This window comes from Macrobrachium nipponense, chromosome 7 (assembly GCF_015104395.2).
Source record: "Macrobrachium nipponense isolate FS-2020 chromosome 7, ASM1510439v2, whole genome shotgun sequence".
NCBI lineage: Eukaryota > Metazoa > Arthropoda > Malacostraca > Decapoda > Palaemonidae > Macrobrachium > Macrobrachium nipponense.
In genome coordinates, this window is record NC_061109.1 from 37,504,314 (window position 1) to 37,531,953 (window position 27,640).

General features: G+C 38.5%; 1 protein-coding gene across 14 annotated transcripts in view; it reads right to left on the reverse strand.

The window, feature by feature from the left end:
* LOC135217042 (leukocyte elastase inhibitor A-like) overlaps positions 1-27,640 on the reverse strand; it is a 125,771-nt gene that overhangs the window by 22,185 nt on the left and 75,946 nt on the right. For 2 of the 14 annotated variants that reach the window (XM_064252638.1, XM_064252637.1), the window contains exon 8: positions 10,044-10,194. The exons of 8 other annotated variants lie outside the window; for them this stretch is intronic. In XM_064252638.1, the coding sequence (XP_064108708.1) occupies positions 10,049-10,194 (146 nt within the window). In that variant the 3' untranslated portion in view covers positions 10,044-10,048. Of the gene's footprint in view, positions 1-2,005; positions 2,116-4,552; positions 4,887-7,047; positions 7,204-10,043; positions 10,195-20,735; positions 23,984-27,640 lie in introns of those variants that run through there. 4 more of the 14 variants (XM_064252645.1, XM_064252640.1, XM_064252641.1 and 1 more) reach the window with 4 other exon arrangements.

Genomic DNA, 27,640 nt, shown 5'->3' on the forward strand with positions numbered 1-27,640 from the left:
TCAGAATTATTCCCTTAAATCAGCAATCTAAAACTGTCTTTGCTCTTACCTTGGAGTATGGATGGCAAAAGATGAACGGTGAAGAAAGGGTTACTGTTGAATTTCCAGAATGCTGTAGTGTAATACTTTAGGGAGTTCAGCAGACACTAATAAAGATCATACTCCTGAATGGCTTAATGAAGACAGTGGTCACACTACGTTGCAGACTGAGTTGATACTGTAAGGCTATTGCTACTACAACCACCACTACCTAGGATACTGATGACAATACTATGACAGATGCTACTATTCCTGCTATGCCCAGGTTTAGCAAGGTTTGTCAGTTACTCAGCTTCCTCAATGAGTTTTCTGATCATTCTAAGTATGATATGGAATGATTCAGTGATCCCTTTACCAAGTCCCTTTGTACTGCAAGCACCAACATAATCAGGCTTCAGTAGAAGGAAACCCTCTGTCACAGTAGGCTCAAGCAGTTCTTTGGGGCTGCTCCCTCCCCCAACAGCATCAAGGTTTACAGTCATCAAGTGATCCAGCTGAAAGCATGTACTACATCATCTACTGTTGCTTTTCTAAGCCAAAGCTGTTTCCCTTTTTCACAAGTCTGCAGATTCACACAGTATATCTTTAGGTACTGTATCAGAGATAACCTTTTGATGTTACCACACCTTTTGCTCCAATAGGCTGACATAGGATCACTTGCAAGCAATTCAGTGTAATACCTTTTAAATACCAACCTAATGAGATATTGCCATAAAGTATGTACGTATAGCAAGATGTGCAATATATTAAACGTTTAAAGTTACTTTCCTAGGCTACAGTAATGAAAGTTGTATAACAGGGAGAATGAACAAGACATGTGAATAAGAGCTTCAATAAATTAGTGAATAAGAGCTTCAATAAATTAATTCATTATATTTCCATCGATGGACTTTAGTGAAGATAAAGTCCGGAGTAAGTAAAGTAAATGAAAGTTACATGAGATTACATGGATAGGGGTGATAATAGGGGTGTCTCAAGGACTTACAAGGCCTTCCAAGGTGACACCTTTAAAGAAAAAATTACTAAATCGAAAGTTTGTCAATTGGGAGAGAGAGAGAGAGAGAGAGAGAGAGAGAGAGAGAGAGAGAGAGAGAGAGAGAGAGAGAGAGAGAGAGAGAGAGAGAGAGAGAGACTTGTAATCTAGTAGATCTAATAGTATTTGTCTTCTATCTCAATTGTGCATTCTACTTCACAAAAATTTGATTATAGTAGTATGTAGTAAGTTAATTTCATCACTCTTTGTTTTTCAAATATGTAAATTTCTATACAATACACATGATGATATTTTTCTGTAATTTCAAATGTTCTGTGTAACTTTCTTTACTCAGAATTTATCTATAATACAATAATATAGTACGTACTATATTATGAGGCCAACAAAATAACAACCCTAAATACATATAAATTTAGTACATATTATTGTAGAGTAGTAGAGCAAAATCTACCAGTAAATATCATGCTAAACACCCATACACTTTTCTCTTTCCATCCTTTGTAATATCACAGGCACACTGCCAAAGCAACATAAAACCAAAGGTGATGTTATCTTCACTAATATAACCTGCATGGTTCTACAATATTATAAGTGCAGTAGTATTATTCTTATTAAACAGTTTATCTCAAACACTGAACCATAAATAGAGGGAAGTTGCTCCAGTAAACAAAGAACGACAATTGGGATGAAATGATGCTGACACCGCAACTACCAAAATTATCTGAATTAAATTATACTGCATGGTTTCCTTCTCTTAGTCTGCTTACTAAAACAAAAATGTTTTTCATTACCATATCTCTTGAACATTAGCACAGTGCATTATATTGTTCTAATTATTTTAACTCGGCATGACCAACTACAGCCCGTTTCCTTCCAGATATGTACTATATAGCAGCATATAGCACAGCATAAAACGCCTAATTAGTACTACAACATTTAGAATAATCTTCAAAGGTTAGACAGTCGCCCTACAAAAAGAATAAATCCAGAATGGTGATTCTCAGTGAAGAACAAAAATGGGCGGTCTACTACAAATCTGGTTGCTTGAATTATGGAACGCTTCTTCTTCGAGCTCACCAAAGCTAGAAAGAGAAGATACTTAATAGATGGAAAAATGTTTTGACAAGTGCAAACACTCGATTAGACATAAACAGTACCAATAAGAGGGAGTTTGTAAAAAGAAAACCCAATGATCATAATCAGCCTTATTCCCTGTAAAACAGACCCAGCTACGCTGACTTGCAGAGCTGAAAAGGAAAAGGTCCCATCACACAAGCCCTGCCTGCAGTCTACCATCTGCTTGAAAAATCTGTCATTCTTCTGTGTAGTGATAACTACACTAGTATATACTGAATGTGTAGTGTATCCTAAGACTAAACAGCATTCTTTCCCAGTTTTTTGTACTCTTTTATCAACTTAATAATCTGTTTTTTCATGTTCACACTGAGTTCACTTGTGCATGACAGTATCTCTCAATCTTATGGGTTCAGTATTTTTTTTATTTTACCTTTCTTTCCTTCCATCACCGAGGTGTCATGTCATCAATGCGTCCCAGTGAGCACGGGCTTTTTTTTTTTTTTTTTTTTTTTTATGCTGTAATCGTAGTCGCTTTTTCTGTTCACTGCCTATGCAGAATTAGCTTTTACAGAAAGACAATGACTCTTGTTTAGAATTTGTGTGTAGTGACTTAAATTTTTGTGTATTTTTAACTTGATGTTCAATGCAAGTTTTTTTTATCACACTAAAATATGGTCTAAGCATGGATTTTACAAGATATTCTTTCAATGGTAATGGCTGCCTTGTGCTTCCTTTTCATCCTTAAATGTTTTACTATTTTTAAGTTTTCATTTTAACCTAACTTTAGGGTCAAGATGCTTCTCACCTATAAGTTTGAGCCTGCAGGGAATATTCTTTTAAATTTTCACAGCAATTTCCTTTTACATGTACTACTGTATTAACTTTGATTTTTGCTTTTGTTATACAGTAGTACTGTTTAGTATACATATACATATACGTATGTATGGTAAGCTCTGTTCTGTTTCATATTTACTGCTATCTTCTTTGACAATTTTATGAATCTATAAGTCTTTTATTGTTATCCCTGATCTTCCCCACCCCCTCGTGTCCTAGCCTTCAGGGGATAGCATTATCCTATTACATATAGCTACAAGCTTTGCTTTTCAGAGTATTCTTTTTATGTATTCATAGTGATTTACTTTTTTACATCTCGTCAGAGATAACTTTTTATGATCTGTTCATATTATAATAGATACTCTCGGCATTTCATTACTTCTAAGTTTTTTAAAATTTTGTTAGAGTGGTGCTTCCCATGACCATGACTCATGTAGACATTCTGGGAAGAATTTGACCATAATCACACCTCAGCATTTTCCTTTCACACGTTAGGGGCCACATTTTTTCAGACTGATCTAAATAATACCCTTGTACGTAAATATAAAGATTGGTGCTTCCTGCCTCTACCTCTTTGATAGTGTTGTAACCTTGTCTGAGTGTCTCAAGTCTCGGCTGGGATGTCTTGTATCCCAATGCCACCTTCTCTCCTACAAGATGATTCTGTGAATGAACTTCTTCCTTCCAGGTCTTATCCCGTCATTCAGATGTCTCCTTCTTCTCAAGCTCTTCCTTTTGATACTGAGAGTGAGGTTTGACCTCTATCTGCTGTTTCTACCTTCTTGTACTGAGATCTTGGCCTTAGTGATATCACCTCCTCTCATCTGCAAGGATGTTAACAGTATGGACGTGTTTCTCTACAGATGGAGAATTTTCCCTTTGGGGGCATTGGAGACTAGCGTGACCTTTTCGCATTGGGTTCTGCTGCTTGTCCATTCTGCAAAAATGACTTCTCTCCTAGATCTGGTATGTTGAGTTGGCTGCGATTTCACTGTTGGAAACTGACTCCCCATTCTTTGGTGTTGGTGGTGCCCTTTTAACCTCGTCCACATTTTTTTGACATACAGGTAGTTCCTGGCTATCAGCAGGGGTTCTGTTCTGATGGTGAGATGATAAGCGAAACCTCCGATAACTGAAAATCAGCGCCTGTTAGGTATGTATTGGTGCCAATACCAGATTATCAGCGCTGATGAGTGGAAATCAATGCATATTGGCACTGAAAATGGCAGATTTTCATTGCTAGTAATGCGCCAAAAAACCGGATCGCCGATAACTGGGGACTGCTTGCATCCCTACTGTCTTTAATGTGTCCCTTTTCTTGACTCTTTATGTGGCCTCACTGGCCTCTGCGTTCTCAGTCTTCTTCATATGCTCCTATGTTTTCCACTTCTTACTGTCAAGAGGCCCAGAGGGAATCCTTCTGCCCCTTGCATTCTCAGGCACCATGTTATTTTTTATCTCCTTCCATCCTGCGCAACATCATGTCTCACTTTGCCAAAGCAACATAGTACAAAAGGAGTGGATGCTACCTTCTTTGTTATAACTTGGATGGTCCCACACCAATATTATTATTGTATATATAGTTTTATTGGAACATAAGACAAAAGATATATTTAGTTAATGTATTTCTTCAACATCAGCACATTACATTAGTATATTACAGTATGCACTACTACCTATGCATTAACTACAGTATTTCCATTCACCATAATCAACTACAGCTTTTGTTACTTTTCCGATATGTATATACAGTACGTAGTGCACTTCATAAAAAACCTTATTACTATTGGTAATCAGTAGTACAATCGTCAAAAGTTAGTCAGTCGTCCTGTGAAGTGAACAAATCCATCATGATGATTGCCAATGAAGAACAAAAATGGGTGGTTTACTGCAAATTTTGTTGTTTGAATTGGGACACACATCTCCATCTCCACCACCACCACTGTTAACACAGGAAATGGAATACTGTAGACAGAAAAATGTTTTGAGAAGTGCAAGCACCTGAATGGATATAAACAGTGCCAACAAATGGGTTATAAAACTGCCTTTTAATCACAATTAACGTTTTTCCACGTAAAATGGACCTAGCTATACTGAACTAACTTGGAGCACTGAAAAAGCAAAGGTGCCACTGTACATACCCAAACAGCTGGCAATCCATTCTTCTTAGTTGCTGGAACAGGAACCTTCAAAGGTCCCTCTTCAGTGTTGGCTTTCCTGGTTTTATGGATACACAGCAATGCCTTCAGGGTTCAAGCACTTACGTCTTCTCTTTTTTAACCTTACTTTGAGGTGTTTTTCTTGAAGTACCTGCCTGTACACCTCATATGCTTAGATCCTGCACTAAATATCTGGAGATATGTCTTCTGCATCTATTATTTAAGGCAGCTACTTGGATTACTGAGGTCCTAATGGCTCCACTATTCACTGTCTACAGGAACTGTACTTCTTGCATCTAAGTTTTCTATTCTCTTCATAAGCCGCTCTTGTCCTTTTTTTGGTAGTTTGTGGGGGGAGGAGTTGATGGTCCTTCCTACGTACTTTGGTTGTGTTTAATATTTAATAGCATATTGCTTGATATCAATTTTAAATGGAAGTACCTGGCAGTGTCACCTGCTGTACATATGCAACCTTCTATCTGAGGAACCTTATACTTGAAACCGGTTTGTATTCATTACAGAAATAGCCTCGGCTGGCAACATTTTCCTGCAGTGGGAGGTACAGTTAAGTCTTCATCTACCTCCTATTAAATTAATTTTTCACCCATCCCTCATAAATGTTGTTAAGAGACATAGTCTCCAAGTTAAGATGATGCATAAATATATGAGAATGTATCAATAGTACAGAATTACTCTAGCCTTAGATTATTCATACTGTCCTTCATACTCTCACAAATAACTTGGGGCTCTAAACTTCTCTACCTCCTACCTAAATTGTGATTTGGGCATTACTGTATTTGCCTGATGGATTTGTGATGAAACAAACCAGTTCATTCTCCTGTCCCCTCAGTTCTCACAGGGTCGTGTTCAGAAGTTGACAAAAATGAAGATCACGGTTGGTCTTAAGTCCCATCTAGTTTGGGTCTATGCTCCTTTCATGACTACTACTTCTTTTCTGACTGTTCTTTTTTAGTGTCTAAACAATCTCAATCTTTGAGATCTCCATCTATTTTCCATCTGCTGATCCCTACATGTCTTTGAATTTCCCTGATTTTTATTATGAGCCCCTTCAACTCCAGCTATTGACTTGTCATTTTAACAACTGGATTTACCTTCATTTTCTTATTAGAGCTCATGTCTCTGCTGCACAGAGTAGTCAGGCCCTTATGCATGCCTCAGATTTTTGCTCTGTTTACTTATGAAGTATGTGTACTTGTTTTTACTAGTATGTAGTTAAACAGTCTTATACCATTTAGCATAACCATGATTGTTGACAACATTGATATCTGCTTCACAGTTCTGACTCTTCTATACCCTGTCCATCCACTGACAATAGCTCCACCTCATCCTTCCTTAGTACTTGTATTGTATATCTCTTACTCAATCCACTGCATGTTGTGCAATCCTGAACATCTCGTGGTATCTTCTGTTACAAATTGTATATACAATACTGTAGTACTTTAGTCACCTTAACATCCATGACTTTTCCATAGCACCCATACAGCCACTTCTCCAACTGTAATTTTACCTTATGGTCAGCACATCCACCACTACTAAATAGTTCCACCAAACTACTGAATCACATATGTATTGGCAAACATACATACTCCAATAAATTAAGCAGAATGTAACCGAGAGGAGGGAACTAACTGTCACTATAGTTCAACAGAGCCAAAACTAATTTATATACAATATGTTTCACTTCTAAAAATTCTCACAACTACCCACTTACAATCCTAAGCAAGGGCAGAAAATATTAACAAAAATCTTTCTAATAAATGAAATTTTCTCATATTAGTAAATTATTTAAAAGCCAACTCATTAACTATCTAGTAAATTCATTTTACATGATCTGCTACAAAATGTTCTCCAGTCAAAAAAACTAATATCTGATAGCTTCAATGTAATTTGCTTCAAAACAGTACTATTAGTTCTAGTACGTACTTAATACCTTCCTGGGCTATACTAACTAAAAGTCAACCAGTCGCCCTGCAAAATAAACAAATCCAGAATGACTATCTTGAATGAAGAAAAAAAATGGGTGGTCTGCTACAAATCTTGTTATCCGAGGCACTGTGAAACACATAAACATCAGTACTGCTGTAAAAGACAAGAAATAAAAGGGGTTGGGAAAATGTTCAGCTAAGAGCAACGATAATCAAACTGTACTTGACGTTACATAAGACACCCCCATTTCAGCAAGGCAAATTCATGTAAAAAGTTTTTACTTAGCATATAAGTTTACAATCCTTATTCTGAAATTCCAAAAACCATTTTTTTTCCCTGGAAGTAAGAGCATCAGCCGTAATATTTGTTTAGCATGCCAAAAGCTGTTTAGGTGTGATGGGACAAGGCATATGTGAATAGGCCATTAAAAATGTGTGTGAACTGTTGGCTCTGGTTAGACTGTTTACACCAAAAATATCCATTTGCAGAAGTCTTGCATATATCATCATCACTTCATAACATATGAACGTTGCGATCAAGCATCATATGCATTCTAGTAGTGCTTAAATTTTTATATTCATCAAGTGATTAAGTTTTACAGATATCACCATTTCCATTAGATGCTAAATGAAACATTGCAGAGCTATATTTTTTTGCAAATTAACAAAGCTGGGCTAAGAAATGCAGCATTTTACCTTTAATTATATGAAAAATAAATTTCAAATGAAGTAAAGGTGACTTTGCTACTTTCAGACTTTGCTTTCACACATCTCAAAACGTATATATTTTACAGCAAGCAAGTTATTTGTGTCTTCAGCCACAGCTATAACCAACAACTTAAATTTTAGTGGTATAGTACCTTCTTAAGTACTTCTCCATTGTGTGAAAGATAATCCGTACAATGAGAATTAAGTTTTAACAAGTTGACAACTGTATGGAACTACATTAATAAACATGTGATAGTTAAAGTAACTAACATCATCCAACAACTGTTTCAAAGTTCAGTTGTATATGTCACTATTTGCTGTTGTTACGCCAGTCTTTTGCACAAAATACTACGTATTAAGTTGTTAATATAAGAAACATTAATGAAATATTAGACAAGCCATAAGTCTGGTGAGCTAGTTGAATACAAGATGTTTCTCATACATATGCATGTGTGACGGTTTGTGTTTCATATGACATTCATGTTTCTTTGCAGCCTTAATGTTAGTGTTTACCATAATAAAAGCAGTCCCAGGTTTATGACAGGAGTTCTGTTCTAACGCCGTGTCGTAAGCCAGAAATTGCTGTACGTACTCGAAAACTACTTTAAATCCTTTGGGGGTTTTGAAAATAACGTAAACTGCATTTTTATTGTTTTTATATATATATAAAAAAAACTAAAACTTTACCATTCTGCCTTTTGGAGCCATATTTCTTCTGTTGGATTAATGTTGTAAATCTGGAATGTGTTGTAATCCGGAATTAATTTTTGATGAATATATTTCAAGAGTCATAACCTCAGAACGTCATAACCCAGGGACTGCCCGTATGTACTTTTATCATTAATATCTTTCAGTTACGAATACGTAGTATTTCTTTCTTTTCAAGTTTTCACCTCTCCACATGCAGCTTGAGGTTGTACCATGGAGGAATTTTTCTGGGAACCGTTGACAGAAGAGACAGAAGGTTTGGGAACCACTCTGCCTATGGCCACAGAGGTGCCACAAAGGTCACCCTTAGATTCCTGGAACTCATTACTCTGTTAAGGACCTGACGGATCAGGCAGAACAGAGGGAAGGTGTACTTTCCTGTTGAAGCGAGTGGCAAAGAGGTCAAACATGGGTCTTCCCCAAAGGTGAAACCGCCTGTTTGCTATGTCCTGATGCATAGACCACTCTGTACCTAAGACTTGACTCCAACGACTTAGCTTGTCAGCCACAACATTCCCTCTGCCTGGAATGTACCTGGCCATGAGCTCTACCGAGTTGTCAATCACCCACTGGTGCATCTTGACTGTCAACAAGTGAAACTGGCGAGACACCAGCATCCCCGGTTTGTTCACATAGGCTAGTCAATTCTGTATGATGGGCAAATGAACTAGGTTCTGTCTTCTGGTGCCCAAATGTCAATAAAATGATACCGTAGGGTTATCAAGCACAATAAAAATGACCAACAAGAATAAAAATTTTTATAAAATTCATGATCTCCACTTTTCAAAGTGCAAGCTGCCAACCATATGTCAACTGCTACCAGCCAAGGCAAATAATGATCACTTGGGCATAACCATTACAAGAATTATTTCCATAGTAAACGGCAAAATCAGGTGAAAGGGGCCCAAAAGTAAAGTGACAGAAAGTAGCAGCAAAACTGTTTTGGAATTACAAAGGCTGCCTTTGGTATATGGCTTCTGTCCTAATAACAGTTTATCACAGATATTCGTACACAACTTGTTAACCAATCTTACAACCTTTAATACAGTATAGTAATTACAAATCATATAATATTGAAATGCCTGAAGTAGTAAGGGCAGCTCCTCTGGGAATCTTGCCATCTCATTGGAAGCTGTGCTTCTACTTTCCCTCAGGCTGATATTCTTCCAAGCAGAATTCTCCAATTCTATGGCTGCTGTACTGGCTTCTGCGTTTCCTCTAATAATCACATGGACATAAATCCACATCGTATTTCTACATTTTTACCATCTCTATATACCATAATTTGTGAAGTGAAAATCTGATCAGTTGTGCGAAGGTGTTATTTGGATTATAATTCCAGTGGGTCTCTACAGCACTTCCTGTCACAGCAAATGACAAATTTCTACACCAGTATATCTTCAGGAATTTTAATGGCTGACCATAATAAACATAATTCTGCCGTGAAAAAAGCACTGCTTGGCAAGAAAAACTGGTACTTTTTTTGGGTGACATGGTTGCAAATCCCATGTCTGATGAAGATTTGCATAGCTCTACTGTTATATGCCTCAAATCAGTTTAAGACTTATTGATATGTACCTGTTCTATGATAACTGAAGGTTGACTAGACGCCCAGCAAAATGAACAAATCCAGAATGAAGGTCTTGAATGAAGAATAAAAAGGGGTGGTCAACAATAAATTTTGTTGTCTGAATAGGAATTCTTGCACAAAACCCCACAACCATCACAGCTGTAAAGACAAGAAATAGGATGGATGGAAAAAAATGTTTTGCTAAGAAGAGCAAAGGCAATGATGAAACACAGGTAAGACTTATGCAAGTGAATCTGGATCCTGCTAAGGTATGTTTTACAGACAAAACCAGTTAATTCTACATGATATGCAAATGAACTCGGTTCTGTCCTCTGGTGCCCAGATGACAATAAAACGATACTGTAGGGACATCAAAAGCAATAACAAACCACCATCTTTAAAAAATTCAAAATTTCCACATTTCAGAGTGTCAGCTGCAAACCTTAAGTCAACTGCTCCCAGCCAAAGCAAATAATCATCACTTGGACATTACATGAATTATTTCCATCGTAAACATCAAAATCATGTGAAAGAGACCCAAAAGTAAAGCCATAGAAAGCAGAAGCAATTCTATAACATTATCGTGTAGGCTTGATCATCCTTAAGAGTACATTGGTCTAGTCATGAATCCACACATTTCCATATTTTTACCATCTCTTTGTGAAGTTAAAAATTTTATCTGTTGTATAAAGGTTTTTCAGATTATTATTACAGTGGGTTCCTATTGCACATAATTCTAATGTGAATAAAAAATCCCTAATTGGCAAGAAAAATTTATATTTTTTGTTGGGAGATATATTAGTGGCTTCATCAGGCTACCTCCTGGACTAATTTAGACCTTTCATTTGAAAAATGAAATTTTCATTATTAAAATGAAGTTTTATTGTATACTTACCGAACAATTATACAGCCGTGATTTCCACGAGCGGCAGGATACTAAATTCAAATTTAGCGCGTAGGCGTCGCCAACACTGGTGGTGATGACGTCATCTCCCTCCACTCGCGGGAGAACCAGGTACAACTGCCCAGGTGAATCCAATTCTTTCTGCCCGTCCGTCCACCTAAGGGGAGGAGGGTGGGTATAATCATAATTGTTCGGTAAGTATACAATAAAACTTCATTTTAATAATGAAAATTTCATTTTTATTGTAGTGTCTTACCGAACAATTATACAGCTGATTACACATTTATTACAATAACAGTAAACACTCAAGGTGTCTGTTGTACCTTACCTTGTAAGAGAGCTACAGCAGACTGTTACTGCCTCTGGTCGGTGCTCTTCTTACTATTGTAGAGGAATTGGAATTTGACCAAAGTTAGCCTCTACAGGAGTGGAATCCTTCCGTAGTTCAAGCGAGTCAAGGCTGACTGACGGAGGATAGTAACAACAAAGATTGCCCTTGCCCTGGGCTAAGACCAGAAATTCAATCATAAAAAACATTTGTCACCAACACCAGATTTAAAAACATATACGTATACCCAACCATTGTAAAATCTGACCTAACAGACTGGTGAGTATCCCAGGTACTCAGTACCCCCAGCTTCCCTTGAACTCGACAACCTATTCAAGGTGAAAAGTTAGCATAGAGGTGACGACCCCTGTGCCGTTTCTCCCAACACCATGCCAGAAACCGCCACCGGATCTAACGTTTTACAATTCTCGAAAACCGTTTCTATCTCTTTGAGATAATGACTCGCAAAAACCGAATTCGATCTCCAGAACGTGCTCTGAAGAATCGAAGCTAAAGATAAATTCTTTCTAAATGCTAAAGAAGTTGCCACTGCTCTAACCTCGTGAGCTTTAACTCTCAGAACGGAAAGATTGTCGTTCTCGGACTGCGAGTGAGCTTCCCTGATAAGCTCTCTAATAAAGAACGATATAGCATTCTTAGAAAGAGGACGAGAGGGATTTTGAACCGAGGTCCAGAGCTTAGAAGATTGTCCTCTAATACCCTTAGTGGCAAACAGATACTGCTTAATAGCCCTGACTGGACATAAGAGCCTTTCTTCCTCCTCATGTCCAACCAAATCAGATAAGTTCCTTACCACAAAACTACTTGGCCAAGGATTAGAAGGATTCTCATTTTTGGCTAGAAAGGTCAAAGATACCGAAAATACAGCATTGCCTTGAGAGAAACCGACTCTTTTGTCTATAGCGTGCAATTCGCTGACACGCTTAGCAGAAGCTAGTGCAATAAGAAAAAGTGCCTTCTTAGTCAAGTTCCTGAGTGAAGCCGACTTCAAAAGGCTCAAACGGTGACCCCATGAGGAACTTAAGCACCACATCTAAGTTCCAAGCCACTGTATCCTGCGGGAGCTTAGTGGTTTTCGAAAGACCTAATGAGGTCCGACAGATCTGAATTGGAGGAAATATCCAAACCTCGATGTCGAAAAACCGAAGAGAGCATGGCTCTATATCCTCTGATCGTCGAAGGAGCCAGTTTCTTAGAGTTCCTAAGAAATAGAAGAAAATCTGCTATTTCTGTTAAAGAGGTCGCAGAAGTAGAGACTTTAGCACTTCTACACCACTCTCTGAAGATTCTCCACTTCCCTTGATAGAGTTTGTTGGAAGACTCTCTCCTACAACGAGCGATAGCTTCTGCAGCTCTTCTTGAAAACCCTTTCGCTCTGACAAGATTCCGGACAGTCTGAACCCTGTCAGAGCTAGAGCGGACAAGTTTTGTTGGAACCTCTTGAAGTGAGGTTGTTTGAGAAGCCACTTCTCTGGAGGAAGAAGTCTGGGGAAGTCTACTAACAACTGGAGAAGGTCCGGGAACCACTCTTTCCTGGGCCAAAAGGGAGCGATTAACGTTAGTGTTACATTGCTGTGCGACATGAACTTGTTCAGCACCTCTCTTATTAGACCGAACGGAGGGAATGCATAAGTTTCCAGACCCGACCAATCCAACAGCATTGTGTCCACCGACCAAGCTAGAGGAACTGGAACTGGAGAACAAAAGAGAGGAAGACGGTTGTTCCTTGATGTCGCGAACAGGTCTATGGACGGTCGTCCCCAAAGGCGCCAAAGTTTCTGACAAATCTTGTTGTCCAAAGTCCACTCCAGAGGTAACACTTGCTGTTGACGACTTAACTCGTCCGCCAGGATGTTCATCTTTCCCGGAAAAAATCTCGGGACTAGCTGAACCTTCGCTTCGTTTGACCACAGGAGGAGATCCTTGGCTACTTCGTATAGAGATAAAGACTGAGTCCCCCCCTGTTTCCGCACGTACGAGAGAGCCGTGGAGTTGTCGGAATGCACTGCCACTACCCGACCTTCTACTAAGCTCCGAAACTGTCTGAGCCCCAGGAAAATTGCTAAAATTTTCCTTTACATTTATGTGGAAACTTCTTCTCCTTCTCCGACCAAGCTCCTGAAGTCCGTTGATTTCCCAGCAGGGCTCCCCAACCTGTGTCCGATGCGTCGGAAAAGAACTGTAGGTTCGGGAGGATGGGTCGTAAATCTAACCCTTCTTCCAACCTTGCTCAAGAGAGCCACCACCTTAGGTCCTCTTTTATTTGATCTGTGACAGGAAAGGTAATCGAGTCTGGTTGTGTCTTCCTGCACCAAGAGGCTCTCAGGAAAAACTTCAGAGGTCTCATGTGCAGTCTTCCCAACGTCACAAATTTCTCCACTGACGTCAATTTGCCCAGGAGCCTATCCACTGATTGGCAGAACTTACCTTTTTGTCCAAGAACTCCTGAACTGTCTCCAGACAGCCTTGAACCCTCTTCGGGGACAGAAAAGCCCGAAAAACTTGAGCATTCAGTCATCCCCAAATAAAGGATGCTCTGAGATGGAACCAACAGGGACTTCTGTTTGTTGACCAGAATTCCTAACTTTCTGGCAAGATCCAGAGTTGTTCCAAGGTCCTTCATGCACCGACTCTCTGATTCCGACCGGAGAAGCCAATCGTCCAGATAGAGGGAGATTCTTACTCCTAATATGTGCAGCCAGCTTCCTATCAGTGATAGAACCCTGGTGAAAACTTGAGGAGCTGTCGCTAGTCCGAAGCAAAGCGCCCGAAACTGAAACACCTTGCCTTCGAACATGAACCTCATATACTTCCGAGATTCGCGATGTATCGGAATGTGAAAATAAGCGTCTTGCATGTCCAGAGAGACCATCCAATCCCCCTGTCTGATGGACTCCAGAACTGACCGAGTGGTCTCCAAATGAAATTTTGTTTTCTGGACATGCAAGTTCAGGGCGCTCACATCCAAAACCGGCCTCCAGCCCCCTGATGACTTGGGAACTACAAAAAGGCGATTGTAAAAGCCTGGAGGAAAATCCCCTTCTATCTGTTCTATCGCTTCTTGGAGAACAAGCGCTTCCACTTCTGCGGCTAGCGCCAGAAATTTGTCTGAGCCCGGAGAGTATGCCTGGAATGGAATTGGCACAGGTGAGAGCGAGGGAGGTGAAACGAGAGGAATACGATAGCCGAACTTGAGTACTTGCACTACCCAGGCTTCTGCTCCTCTGTTTTCCCATTCCTCCCAAAACAGAGCCAGCCTGGCTCCCACTGGTGCATGAAGAACCGAGCTTTCATTTGGAAGGTTTGTTAACCTTGGCCGAGGCCTTAGACTGAGGTCGCAAATTCGACTTCGGCCGAAAGAAGCGCTTGGGTTTTCTCCCTCGAAAAGGCGCTTGGGCCAGAGGAGAAACCGAAGGAACAGTCTCCAAAGGAGCTTTAGGTCTCTTGGTAGACTGTGCCAGTAAATCCGAAGTAGATTTCTTATCTAGCGCAGACGAAATTGACAACACTACATCGTCTGGAAAGAGGTTATCTTTCACAAAAGGAGCAAACAAGAGAGCAGACTTCTGTTGGGAAGTAACCCTTTTAGAAGCAAAGGAGCACCAAAGTTGCCTTTTCTTAAGGGTACCAAAGGCGATGAGCGAAGCTAACTCATCACATCCATCCCTAATGGATTTACCCGCACAGGACAGAACACCAATCCAATCCTCCGCTAACTCCTGAGAAAGAGAAGGACAGTCTTCGATCTTGGCCGCTAAAGCGCCAATAGTCCAATCAAGGAAGCTAAAGACTTCCAAAAGTTTAAATTGATTCTTTACAACGTGGTCCAACTCAGGCGCTGTAAAGAAAACTTTCGCTGCGGCGAAAGCAGATCTTCTAGAGGAGTGATTAAACTGGAGAAGTCTCCCTGGGAGGAGGCAGAAACTCCCAGAGAAGGAGCTTCCCCAGTTACATAAAACCTATACCTCTTACGAAGCAACTTAGAGGGAGGGTAAGCAAAAAGAGCCTTCCCTAAGTCTCTTTTCATAGACATCCATTTCTCCGTCTCTTTCAACGAATGTCTAACCGCTTTAGATAGAACAAGTTTTGGGAGGAGAGGGTCTGAAGTTTTCCTCCTCATCAAAAAAGTCGAAGTAGGGGAGCGCGGAGCCGCTTTCTCAAAATAATCTGGATAAGATACCAAAAGAAATCTAAGGAGACATGAATAACACGAGAGGTGATGTGAATCCTCCTCCTCTACTTCTTCTTCATTCTCCGATACCGCCGAAGAAGTAGACAGAACTACAACCGGATCTGAAGGTTTCGAACCACCCTTGGACTCTTTCATCCAGTTGGTTAACATCTCTAACTGCTTGCGCAAAGGCGCCAGAGACGAATCAAAAACAGTTAACGTAGGCTTGGAAGAGCCTAAATGTTCAGCAGGAGGCGGAAAAACTACTTGCGCCTCGCTCGGAGCCGCCGAAATTCGAGGCGAAACAGGCGCATCAGGCATAACAGACGAGAAAGCGCCTAAAGAAACACCCTTAGAACTGCTAGCTACAGCGCTAAAACCACAATCTCTACTAGTAGATGGAGCCGAAAAAGGCACAGATTGAGGCGACGAACGAGCCGCTAACGGCCGAGGCGCAACCCTACTCTCAGGCTCCTTATACCGCTTGACTGGAGGCGGCGAAGAATCAGCGCCTGAACGCCTCTTTAAGGGACGCGAAACGGGCGAATCTCGCCAAGAGCGCCGCATGACCGGAGACGAATCGCTTGAATCATTCGAAAGGCGTCTGACCGCAACACCTTTCCAACGCTTAACCGAGCCCTGTTGAGGCACAACAGGCTCAACAAGAGAGGCGCCTGTCTGTGGGCAAATCCCGATCGACTCCCTTGGACTTCCGGTATGTCTTCTCCCCGGTGCGGGGGAGCTGGACAGTGACCTTTGTCTAGGAGACGTGTCAGGACAGACAGACGCACCCTCAACTACACTCTTACCTGAAGCTGCTTTCTCCAAAAACGTCTTAACTGAATTACCAAGTTGCAAAACCGTATTCGCTAGTACCGAAAATTTCTGATCTAACCTCGATTCCAGACTGGCAATGGTGTCGGAAGAAACTACACGGGAAGCCGGAGAAGTGGGATTAGTAGAAGCCGGAGAAGTGGGATTAGTAGGAGGAATAGGAGGTGTAGTTAAAGGAGACATAACAATTTGAGGAGAAACAGAAGGAACAGATGCATCGCAAGACGAAGCAGAGCTAAGTCTACTTTCCCTAAGCGCTGCTTTTCTAATTCTGTCTTTAGCTAATTTCTCTGAGTATGAACTAAAAAACTTCCATTGAGAATCAGTCCAATCACTACACTCGTTACATGTTCGATCTGCTGAACAAACCTGTCCCCTACACTTAACACATTTAGTGTGAGAATCATACTCTAACTTGGATAATCTAATTTTACATCCTGAGATGCAAAACCTAACTCCTGACGGACTAGAATCTGACATGGCAACGCCTAAATAATAAGCAAAATAACAACAACGCCAAAAAAGAGTACTTCTCCAATTCCGAAGATCAAATCCACAAGAAAAAAGCGAAGCAAAGTCATCCAAACGCACCGACCACCGATGTTCACCGGACGCCGGCAGGAAAAGAATTGGATTCACCTGGGCAGTTGTACCTGGTTCTCCCGCAAGTGGAGGGAGATGACGTCATCACCACCAGTGTTGGCGACGCCTACGCGCTAAATTTGAATTTAGTATCCTGCCGCTCGTGGAAATCACGGCTGTATAATTGTTCGGTAAGACACTACAATAAAACCTCTAAGCTTAACATTGAATCTCAGGTGGTTTGTGCCCTTTCTTCTTTGCTGGATTTAAGTATCTGAACCTCTTAGCAATATTCGGGACAGGCACTTGATATTGGCAGAAAGACCTTTTTTGGGTTTTGCTAAGAAATGAGGCTCATAAATGATTTGATATTTCGATTCATCCCAATATTTTTTATAACCACCATCCATCATATTTGGGCACGTGGAGACATAGTTTACGAGAGTATACCTGCTGTAGCTAGTGAGTAGCTAATCAAGGATTTGAATGGTCTAATTACAATTCATTAGTACTTGACAAAGTACTCATTATAACATGGATGAAACAGCTTTTACTTTCTCTTTGGACTCCGGATGTTTTCATAATCTTTCAATCCTAAAGCTGCAATAGAGGCTACTACTGATTCATGGGTTTGTAAAGAACAAATGTCATCTTCACGAAATTTTTTGTAAAACTCCATTGATCATAATACTGAGTGACCTTCCATCTTCCCAGCATTTTTGTTCATGGTGAAGTTAGCATGAATGCAGTTTGAGCAAAATCAGCAGAGTCTGAGTCTCTCAAGTCTTTTCAAGTCAATGCAACTGGACAACCCTTTGCACGGAATAAGACTACTATTTATGACTATTGTGTTTGTGCAAAAACATTATATCAATGTTTTGAGGTAGATGGTTACTATGTTGAATAAATGAGGATGATAGGATGGTAAAAAGCACACATAATTCTCAAATCTGAGGATAAAGACAAGGAGGCATATCAAGAAAATGTCAACAGGATGGGATGGGGGATGTGACGGAACATAGGGGACTAGTGCAATATTAATAAAACAAGTGTTTGCACAAAATACAGGCAAATTTGTATGTAAGGGTGGCAGGCAATGTACTTCTCATAATCATTCTATTTAGATACACGAAGCATCTTATGTTATACAAACAAGTTTTCTCCGTGGGTTTCATCCTTGATTCAGCAACAGAAATATCACAAAATTATACATATGAATAAATACCTTCCACAAACCATTGTTGCAGTAGCCAAAATTATTTTGTAGTTTTATTCTCACTAGTAAAATATGCAAACTAGAAAGGTGAGAACTAAGTCAGAAGTGAAAGGAATTGTAATGTGCAAACCTGAGTTCCTTGGTTCATGAAATATTAAGAAACTCTTGACAAGTATTTAATAATGAAGTCTTTGCCTGTGACAACATGAACACCACTAACATACTGGGCAAATACCACATACACACACAGACATTCACACATGCAGGCTTTAATTCCTGATATCCTACAGACAATAAGATAATAACGTTTTACTTTTATTACTTGAATAAAATATCTCTTGAACAAAATACAGTATGTATATCTCTCAACCTACAGAAATTCACACATCTTGAAAGAAAAGGGGTCAATGGGAAATTCAACCAAATGGCCTCAGTAGCCATGCTATAATTATTATTAAATGGTCTGACCAGACCATTTCATATGTCTGGTTAAATTATTTGATAGTTAATAATAATAATAATAATAATGGATATTGCTACAAAAGGGCATTAGGCTACCCTTCCATGGGCCTCTCAAAAATAAAAATCTAGGAAGGATGGGTATTAATTGTATGAGCAGCAATAAACCTACATTTTAAAAGAAAATGATGTAAGTCAGCAAATACAGCATGAGGGAGAGAAACAGTCAATGAACTGTGTAATCAAAGGATTACCAAATTTCGCACAGGTAATGTCGGACAAAGTGATCTGACCTTTGTTTTATGGTTACCTTAAAACAGGATGACTGCTCCCACGTCCAGATAAGTAACTAAAATGTATCTCTAAACAAAAGACAGATGTTAATTTCTATAAGATAAGAAGACAACCATGAGATGAGACAACAAAGACATCACTGATTAAATGCACCGACTGACATTTAAAACTATGGAAGGAGACAGAAGTAGCAATACTCTAAGCAGGGACAAAATATTTCCCGCAAAGTTTTAATGTTGCAGAGGATGAAAAGATTTTAAAGCATGTACGTAAACAATACTACAACAAATTTTCATGGGCAGACTTAGCCATTTGAACACTATGACCTCTCTATGACATGAAAGCAGCAGCTTAGGATAAGTTCAATTAGATTTCCATGAAAAATCACTTAAGAACTGAAAGGGAAAAGGTACAGAAAGTCACCGGTTAACTGGAAGGGTTCTGTTCCGGGCCGAGTGCCGAAAACAAAAATCATCAATAAACAGAAAATCACAGTAAATTGGTGATGATGAACCGCTTACCATCGCCATAAACCACTTACCAGCACCAAAAGTTGCTTACTGATGCTGAAAATCGCCAGTGCCAAATATCTGGTTAACGTCGTTAGCCAAGCATTATAAATCCAAAAAGCTGTTAACTGGTGCTGCTAATACACAGGGACTGCCTGTACTACATAAGTAGGAAGGAACCCTGTTCTGGAGGCACTGAAATTCACGACTAAGTACGATTAACAGACAAGGATTTGAAGAGACTGTGTGATAAAATTTGGAGAGTTGTATCATCAGCAAAAGCATGGCACAAGAGGTAGAAAAGAGTAGAAAAGAACAGGCGAGAGAACATAACTCTGAGGAACACCAAAGGGGAATGGGGAATATAGTATGCTGTCAACTACTACACATAGAAAGACAAATGTCTGAGAGACATCAGCAGCAGTGACAAATGATTTTAAGAAGCCTTGCAGAGAACTTGACCAAACAACAGAGAAACCAAACAACAGAGAAAGTTCACAGGTAGACCTTGCCTTATGGAAACCATACTGGTCATTTACAAATCGAAAGTTAAATTTAATGCAATTAAAATAGCGAGATGTGGATAAAGTTTCTAACACTGTGATTTACATACTGATAGTAGAACTGTAATGTGTTGATAGCATATGTTCAGGTAACAAAATGGTAGTTGGATGATTAGAGAGGTCATTCTTAGTGGGCTGCATGTCTCAAGAGAAAGAATAATTACTACACTTAACAATTTGGTGTAATAAGTGGAAGAGCCCAAGAGACAAGTGAGTTTACAAACTCTATGAATAAAATAGTATGTATATTTTGACTACATATGAAGCTGCTCAATGAACTGCGATGAAAGCAACTCTGCTAAGCAGTAAGCAGGCACAAAGTTGAAAAATGCGCAGAGATTGATTTAGAAAGCAAAGAACACCTCATGCCAAAGAGGCTTAAACAAGCCATGGAATTCCAATTCAGGAAAAAACAGGAAAACCTTTTCTAATAAATATCTTTGAGGTTTTCAAAACAGCCCTCATTCTAAACTTCTAAAAACATTGCAAATCATTATATATAACCAAAACATTTATGTGAAAAAAGGCTTTAAGGGAATTAAATTGCAAAGCATGCTTACAATTTACCATTTTTAGTTCATACAAAAAGCACTGTATATCATCATTGTAAAGATGAATTCTCATACACCTGATATTTTTACCCATTCAACATACTACACTTCCAAGCTAAGCACAACTACAATCTTTCAGCAGGCATTAAGATACATACAAGAATTTTAACCAAGCAATATTTTGTGTAGTCATAGTTATGCAAGATGCAAGAACAATTTTCTTAAAACTAATGCAAGTATAACACCAAACAAATAAAAGAAAGCAATATGTAATTCTGATACAGTTTATTTTACTCATGCTGAAAGAGGAAAAACTTAAGATATCTTATTTTATGTGCAATGCTGTAGACTATTTGTTTAAATACCAAACTTGTACAACAGTTTTGCAGACTTTTACAAGACCTTACTGTACAGCAGTTTAATAGCACATAACAACCCCAAAACCTCGACTAATAGTCAAGGACACCTTACTCCTAATAATTGGATGAAAACTCTCTCATCTATTCATCAAACACAAAACAAAAATATAATAACCTTTACCAAAAATGAAACATGAGAAACCATCTGACATTCAATTAAGCAAATAAAAATTTCTGACTAGAGAACATAAAGCAAAATATATCACACTGTTGAAAAATAATGGGGCGAATATGTCACATGCTTATAAGACAAAGCTGCAGCTAAGTGCTGTAACATAATACTAATAAGCACAGGAAATCAAAATAAACCCTAAGCAGTGTAATAATTGAGGCATCCGGAGGTCAAGGGGCACATCACCAAAACCTGATTTTGAGTAAAATGTGTTCAAAGTTGAACTATCAATAGCGGACATTTCTCTTGACTTACTACATCCATGTTTATATGTATATTTTACTTGTCTTGCCTAGCCATATACAAAAAAATGAAAAAACAATATCGTTGTGTCGGAAAAAAAAATCATAACATATAAAAATTTGGGGATACAATCCACAATGAAGTAAAATCCTCTTGTAGTTTAAAATATATATATTACATTTTAGTGAACAAGACCACAGTTGATGGTCGAAAGCTTTAATCCTATACAAGAAATATATATTTTAAACTACAAGAGGATTTTACTTCATTGTGGATTGTATCCCCATTTACTGAGAGGTACGACATAGTACCTGGCTTCTGCATATAAAAATTTGCATAGCCCAGTATGCAAAACAGTTATGAAAATAGGAAAACTCAATTTTTTTTTACATTTTTAAACTTCTTTGTTCACATAAATACACGGAGCCATTTCATTGTAAATCCCAAAACAAAAAATTTTATGTGTTTTTATAGATTGGCAATTTTAACATGCCACACATTTACAGTATTTTTTCCCTTGGTTCCCAATGTAAATGATTAAGAGATATTGTCAAATAATTTCTACAAACACTTGGATCCTTGTAATCTTGGGACTTTGTACTCCACTTCACTATCACTAGATGACATTTTCACAATGTAAAACCACCAAAATAATGGCAAAAATAGAAGAGAAATCACTTTGTTCCTCCACATGGGTGTCAGTCATTTGATACTACCGTGCTGGTGCGCTATGCGGGCTGTGGTTGGTTGAGTGCGAAACTATAAACACGGCTGGATGAAAGGGAGCTTCTCATTGGTTTGCACACCATGGCCATGTTCGCCCTTTATTTCCCAGAGGGAGAACATGGAACCAAGAAATACATTGTGGAAAACCTGTGGACTACCATTCCCCTGTTCAATGGTTTTAAGGGTCGATATTGCTTGGCCAGTATGAGGAAATCATAGAAAATGGATTTCTCTGTAATTTTCTAGGACCAACTCAAAATGTCTGATTTGGCGATGTCGCCCCTTTACCTCCGGATGCCTCAATTGATAAAACCTCTCTATTGTGAATAATTTTCAAGCAACTTTATGCTTACAGAGTAAATGACAACAAAAATATGATTTACATTCATTAACTTGCCAGTCATATTTACTATTAGCTTAAATTAATATTTCATGGAAAAGGAACATAAATACCACAAAATTTTAATAAAAGTAAAATGTGTGTCAAGTTTTTTTATGAATTAACCTTTTCAAAAAACATATTATTCTCCATTTACCTTTGAAGCAATATTCCATTTTAAGAAAAAGGCATCTAGTATTTGCATGGCATTTGTCAATGTAGTAGTAATACACTAGCTGTGTAATATTTTTTTATGAATTATGTACAAATGCTTGGACCTGGCTACAGGCACCTAATTCCGGGGCGTTATTATGTAATATTATTTAGAAGATGAGCCCTATTCACATGGAATAAGTGCACCAAAGGAGCCGTTGACTATAAATTCAAGCTTCCAAAGAATATGGTGTTCAAAAGGAAGAAGTAGATGAGGTAAGGAGAAATCCAGAAAGAAGATATCTTGCTTATTAAAAATAAAAAATAAATACTATATTAATAAATATGTAGATAAAAATATATTAAAATGGAAGGAGAATAGCAAATATGTAGTAAATAGTAATAGCAGTGTAGTATTTTTTTCATGAATTATTTAGTAAATATGTAGTAAATAGCTGTGTAGTATTTTTTTTTTTTATGAATTATTTAGTAAATATGTAGTAAATAGCTGCATAGTATTTTTTCATGAATTAGGTACAAATGCATGAACTATAAGCTGAAGAAAATTCTGTAAATATACACACAAGTGTGGGCAATAGCAATACAGTTACACCTCACTTGAGCATATTGGGTTTGATCCTTATTTAAGGCAGAAATTTATATCAAGATTATACTGCAGTGTACTAATTCTACTATAAAATGGACTATTACCCTGAGTAATTCAACTGCAGCCTAACTGTTGAATACAGAAGTTATTCTCACAACAATGACTTCTATTTTTAGCTTATATGTATATGAGGGTAACAGTGACTTAATCCCTGACAGTATTCAACAACTGAATGATGTTCACAGAATATGAAGTATGATAAAGTGGAGTAGTCAACGAAGATTATAAAAACTACTTGCTGCATGCTATTTCTAGAAAAACATGACTCCCTAGTCCATGACAGCAGTAGCACCTCAACTTTGCAGGAACTCTGGTGGTCTGACCTTTCTGCTATGTACAGTATAACAAAGTCCTTTAAATAATACAAAACCTATTAATCATAGGATGCACTTGAATATTTTTTAGATATCTTAAAGCTAATAGCAATTCCACATAGTTCATAACCCAACTTGCTTGTACTTGACACTTAACATTCAATTTAAGAGATATGGTATATCTCAAAATGTATTTCACCTAAATTGGTAGCATGAAAAAAATAATCAAAATGGTATGTATTGTATCAGATAAGAACTAGTACAGATGTCTGCTGGGTTGAGGTGTTACAGCACCTTAAAAAAACCCAGAAGTGATTAAGGATTAACAAGTTTGCCTGCAAAATACACAAGTTTAGAGCAATTATCGCGAATGTAGAACATAAATGGATGATCCGCAACAAATTGAGAAGTCCGCATCATCATCCTTGTGTTTGCAACCAGACCTGTTAAAAATTAATACAAAATTAAGGAAAAGTAGTTACCTACGTGGAACTACTGGCTATTAAAAACCAAATACCTTATAATTGCTAACTCACTTTTTATTACATCAACTGTTCCCTATCTAATAAGGAAAATCTACACTGCTATATGCGCTACTGTAAACAGTGTACTATGAAAAAAAAAATATCCATGAAAATCTTTTATTACTCAAGTCAGCTAGTGAGGAGACACACAGTTAAATCAAAGATTCCACTTCAGAACAATAATTGCCAAGTAACAGACAAATATTATTCAAGAAAGAATGAGCCAATATCATTCTCCCATGAGTATTTCTTCTAAAAAGAAAAATGCCTACTTAAATCATCCTCGGGTTGTGGAAAAGAACCAATTGGTGGAGATGCATAGATGGCACACCAAATAAAACAACAGACCTAGGTACATTCATGGAACAGGACAAGATTTTAAACTTTTTACTTAAGTTACACAATTTTCCTAACCAAGAATAACTAGGGAGGGTTGGAGTCAGGAAGAGCACCCATCCATAAAACATATGCTAAAACAAATTATGAAATCAGCTGTTCAGTGGGTATTAGAAACACCATGATAAGGTTCAGCACTGTATTCTCATGACACTAAAAATTATAAATTAAGTACAAAATGAAACTACTGCTAGCCTTAATAGATATCTTCACTGAAAGTCTATATTGCACCCTTCTCTTACGCCATATTTTGCATTGCAAACGTAACATTGTGTATAAAACTGCTCTGAGTACATAAAAATACAGCTTTAACTACTGTACTTGGTGTTATCTTTCATTAATACATAGCTTTCTTTTTCACAGAATTTAAAATATATCATTTGATGCTGCACAAAAATAACAAATTTCTAATTAACTTGTATTTTTCGTAGTTAACAGACCTTCGGTCTTAACAATAAGATAAATCTTCTAGTGCCAGCTGGAAACCAGTTACAAACAATCAAACATTGTAAATGCAAGGAATCTGTGACATATGGCATCTGATGCATAGTGGATGTGGAAGCAAGTCCAGGGACTGCGCTTGAATCCAGTGACACATTAGTCTTCCTTCAACCGCCTTGGAGAGTGGACCTTCTCTTTACTGTCCTCCCCCAAAAGCCGGTTTTTTGTCCTAAGCCCTTGCTATCATTTTTATTTTACCAGCTTAAAAAGTTCGGTGAGTGTCGATGTTTTTATTTGGTCTTCCATGGTTCCCGTGTTCACGTTCCCTCTGGGACAGATAAAACTTTACTTATAAAGCTTTTTATTCTGTTATTATATTTATAAAGCTTTTTATTCAGTTATTATTGAACACTGTTCTGTTTGGATACCAGCGACATCAGGTGATCTTAATTTTTTTCATACTACTTCTTGAAGTGGTGTTTTCTTATTCCTCAACAGTGGTAGTCATGGGTGCCCGAAGCATATTTTCTGAGAATGGCCAAATTGTGTGTGTGTGTTTGCGCAGTGGAACTGTGATGCCAATAATTTAAGTGAAGCAAGGTGCAATAAGAAAAAATACAATGTTACATTGCCTTTTTTCAATAGTTCCATATACTGTTCAGCTGAATCAAATATTTCTGGAAAGAACATTGCAGTTATATACTGCATACAAATATTATACAATACATAATGCCATCTTTAACTTACTTAAACTGAAAGAATATATTGTAAAATGTAAGGAACACAAAATGACATAGCTAAATGTAATATGTCTTATATATGTAAATCTTTTTCAGGATTCCAGGGGGGGCAAGCAACCCCTCTTGTCCCTATGTATGGTAGTTATAACGCTGCTCCACTCTGAATTTCTGTCACACCTCCCAATGACTCGCCAGACATCAACCCACTGGTGTGACTGAATGGTGAGAGGTGCCCAGCCTATCGTCTTGCACTCCTTCCCCCTATTTCCCTTCTTCTACTAACTCGATTGTGAAAGGGTTGCTGCAGAAATGTCTTTCTTGGAGAAGGTCTTGTCGTCTTAGGGGAAGGATTAGGCTTCACTAATCTCTTCTGAGGTGTTTGTTGAGCCTTTCTTATTTCAACAGGGTGATTTCCTGTCATCTTACTGACTGCTTGCTAAACCAATCTATCACCCTCCTATCAATCGCTGCTTCTAGTATGTCCTTTGGCAACAAAAATTGTGACTAAGATTTTGCCAATTCAAAGTGCTAACGGAGAGTCCGCATCTACAGCACAACTTAACTTGGCCAATGCTGCATCTCTTCTCATCAGCAGGATATTAGCCCAAACATTGGTACTTTAGTTAGTTAAATATGAAAATAGCTTTGGAACCAAACTGAAGCAATCTGACAAAGGCTGTTTTATCCACTAATCATTTGGCTGAATCTCAAATTGTAATCTTAGCCACCACTGTTAACCAAAGATCTAATCCCAAAGCTGTTTGGAAAATAGAAGCCATTGATTCCAATGTAGCACCTTGACAAGTAAGTGAGGGGCAGTCCATTTTCACCTGGTTCATGATCAACACAGGTCTTAACCGCACAACATCTGGATTGATATGGCTTTCTGGCAAAAGGAACAACAGGTGTCATAATATTTCCTATGTCTCAGCAAAGGGGAGGGGGAAGAAACTTGAACATTCTATTCGATCTCAAAGAATTATCCCTACATGAAATCGGTGCATTACCATGCTGTAACATCACTTCCGCATGACTTGAACACAGTAATTCATATGAGAACTTCATATCTTTCTTTGGTCCTAAAAGTGCTTCAATTCCAGCCAATCCTGGCTAATTCTTGAAAAACTGGCAGGTGAACACGTACATCAATACCTTTCACTACTCCTTGACTGAGAATGAGAATGTTACCTACTCCTCCAGACTAATGGTTTCTGTGAAGCTGTGCATCCATCATTAAAATTTCCACAGCCATAAATTGAGACCGTTAGGGACCTTGACCATGAATTTCCAGGCCAGGGGCAAACCACAACTTCACTGTTGTTCAACTTATCAGATGAATGAACTCTCTCATTTAATGGAGAAACTTCCAATGGTGTATTATTTAATCTTTTAATTTGAGCATTGCCATCTTTTCTCCTCATCTTGAAAGGCCTTACAGGAGATACTGGCACCTGATTACCAGTCTCTGTAGACCAATGATTTCCCACAGCAGATCCTCGAAATACTCTCAAAGAATTGCCAAAAACCTTTTCTGTCACTGTTGCAACTGCACTCACAGCAGCTTCCACCCTAACGACTGTCGATTTTTTCAGCCGTGAGAACGTATTAGAATGACAGCCATCATTCTTTGTTTCAGCACTAACAACTAATTTTTGGGCTTTATTTTTAACAGGGATGTGACAGTCCTCGCTTGAAGATGAAGAAAGAAATCTCCTCCTCTTGGCATGAGAATCAGCTAAGAAGAAGTCCCTTATCTTCCATCTTTGACTGGAACACGCGCTGACGTCGTGAAAGCTTGAGATGACGCAGAACCAGAAGAGGAAGAACAAGAAGAAGAAGCAGACTTGCATCTTTTCTTCTTGCATGTCCAAAAAAAAATCTGCAATTTATGGCGCAAAAACGGGCTGCGTTCCAGTTATCGGTGCCATAAGGCTGATTATAGTGCCATAAGGTGATTACGGTGCTGTTAACCGGTTAATGGCACCTTAAGCCCCCATTA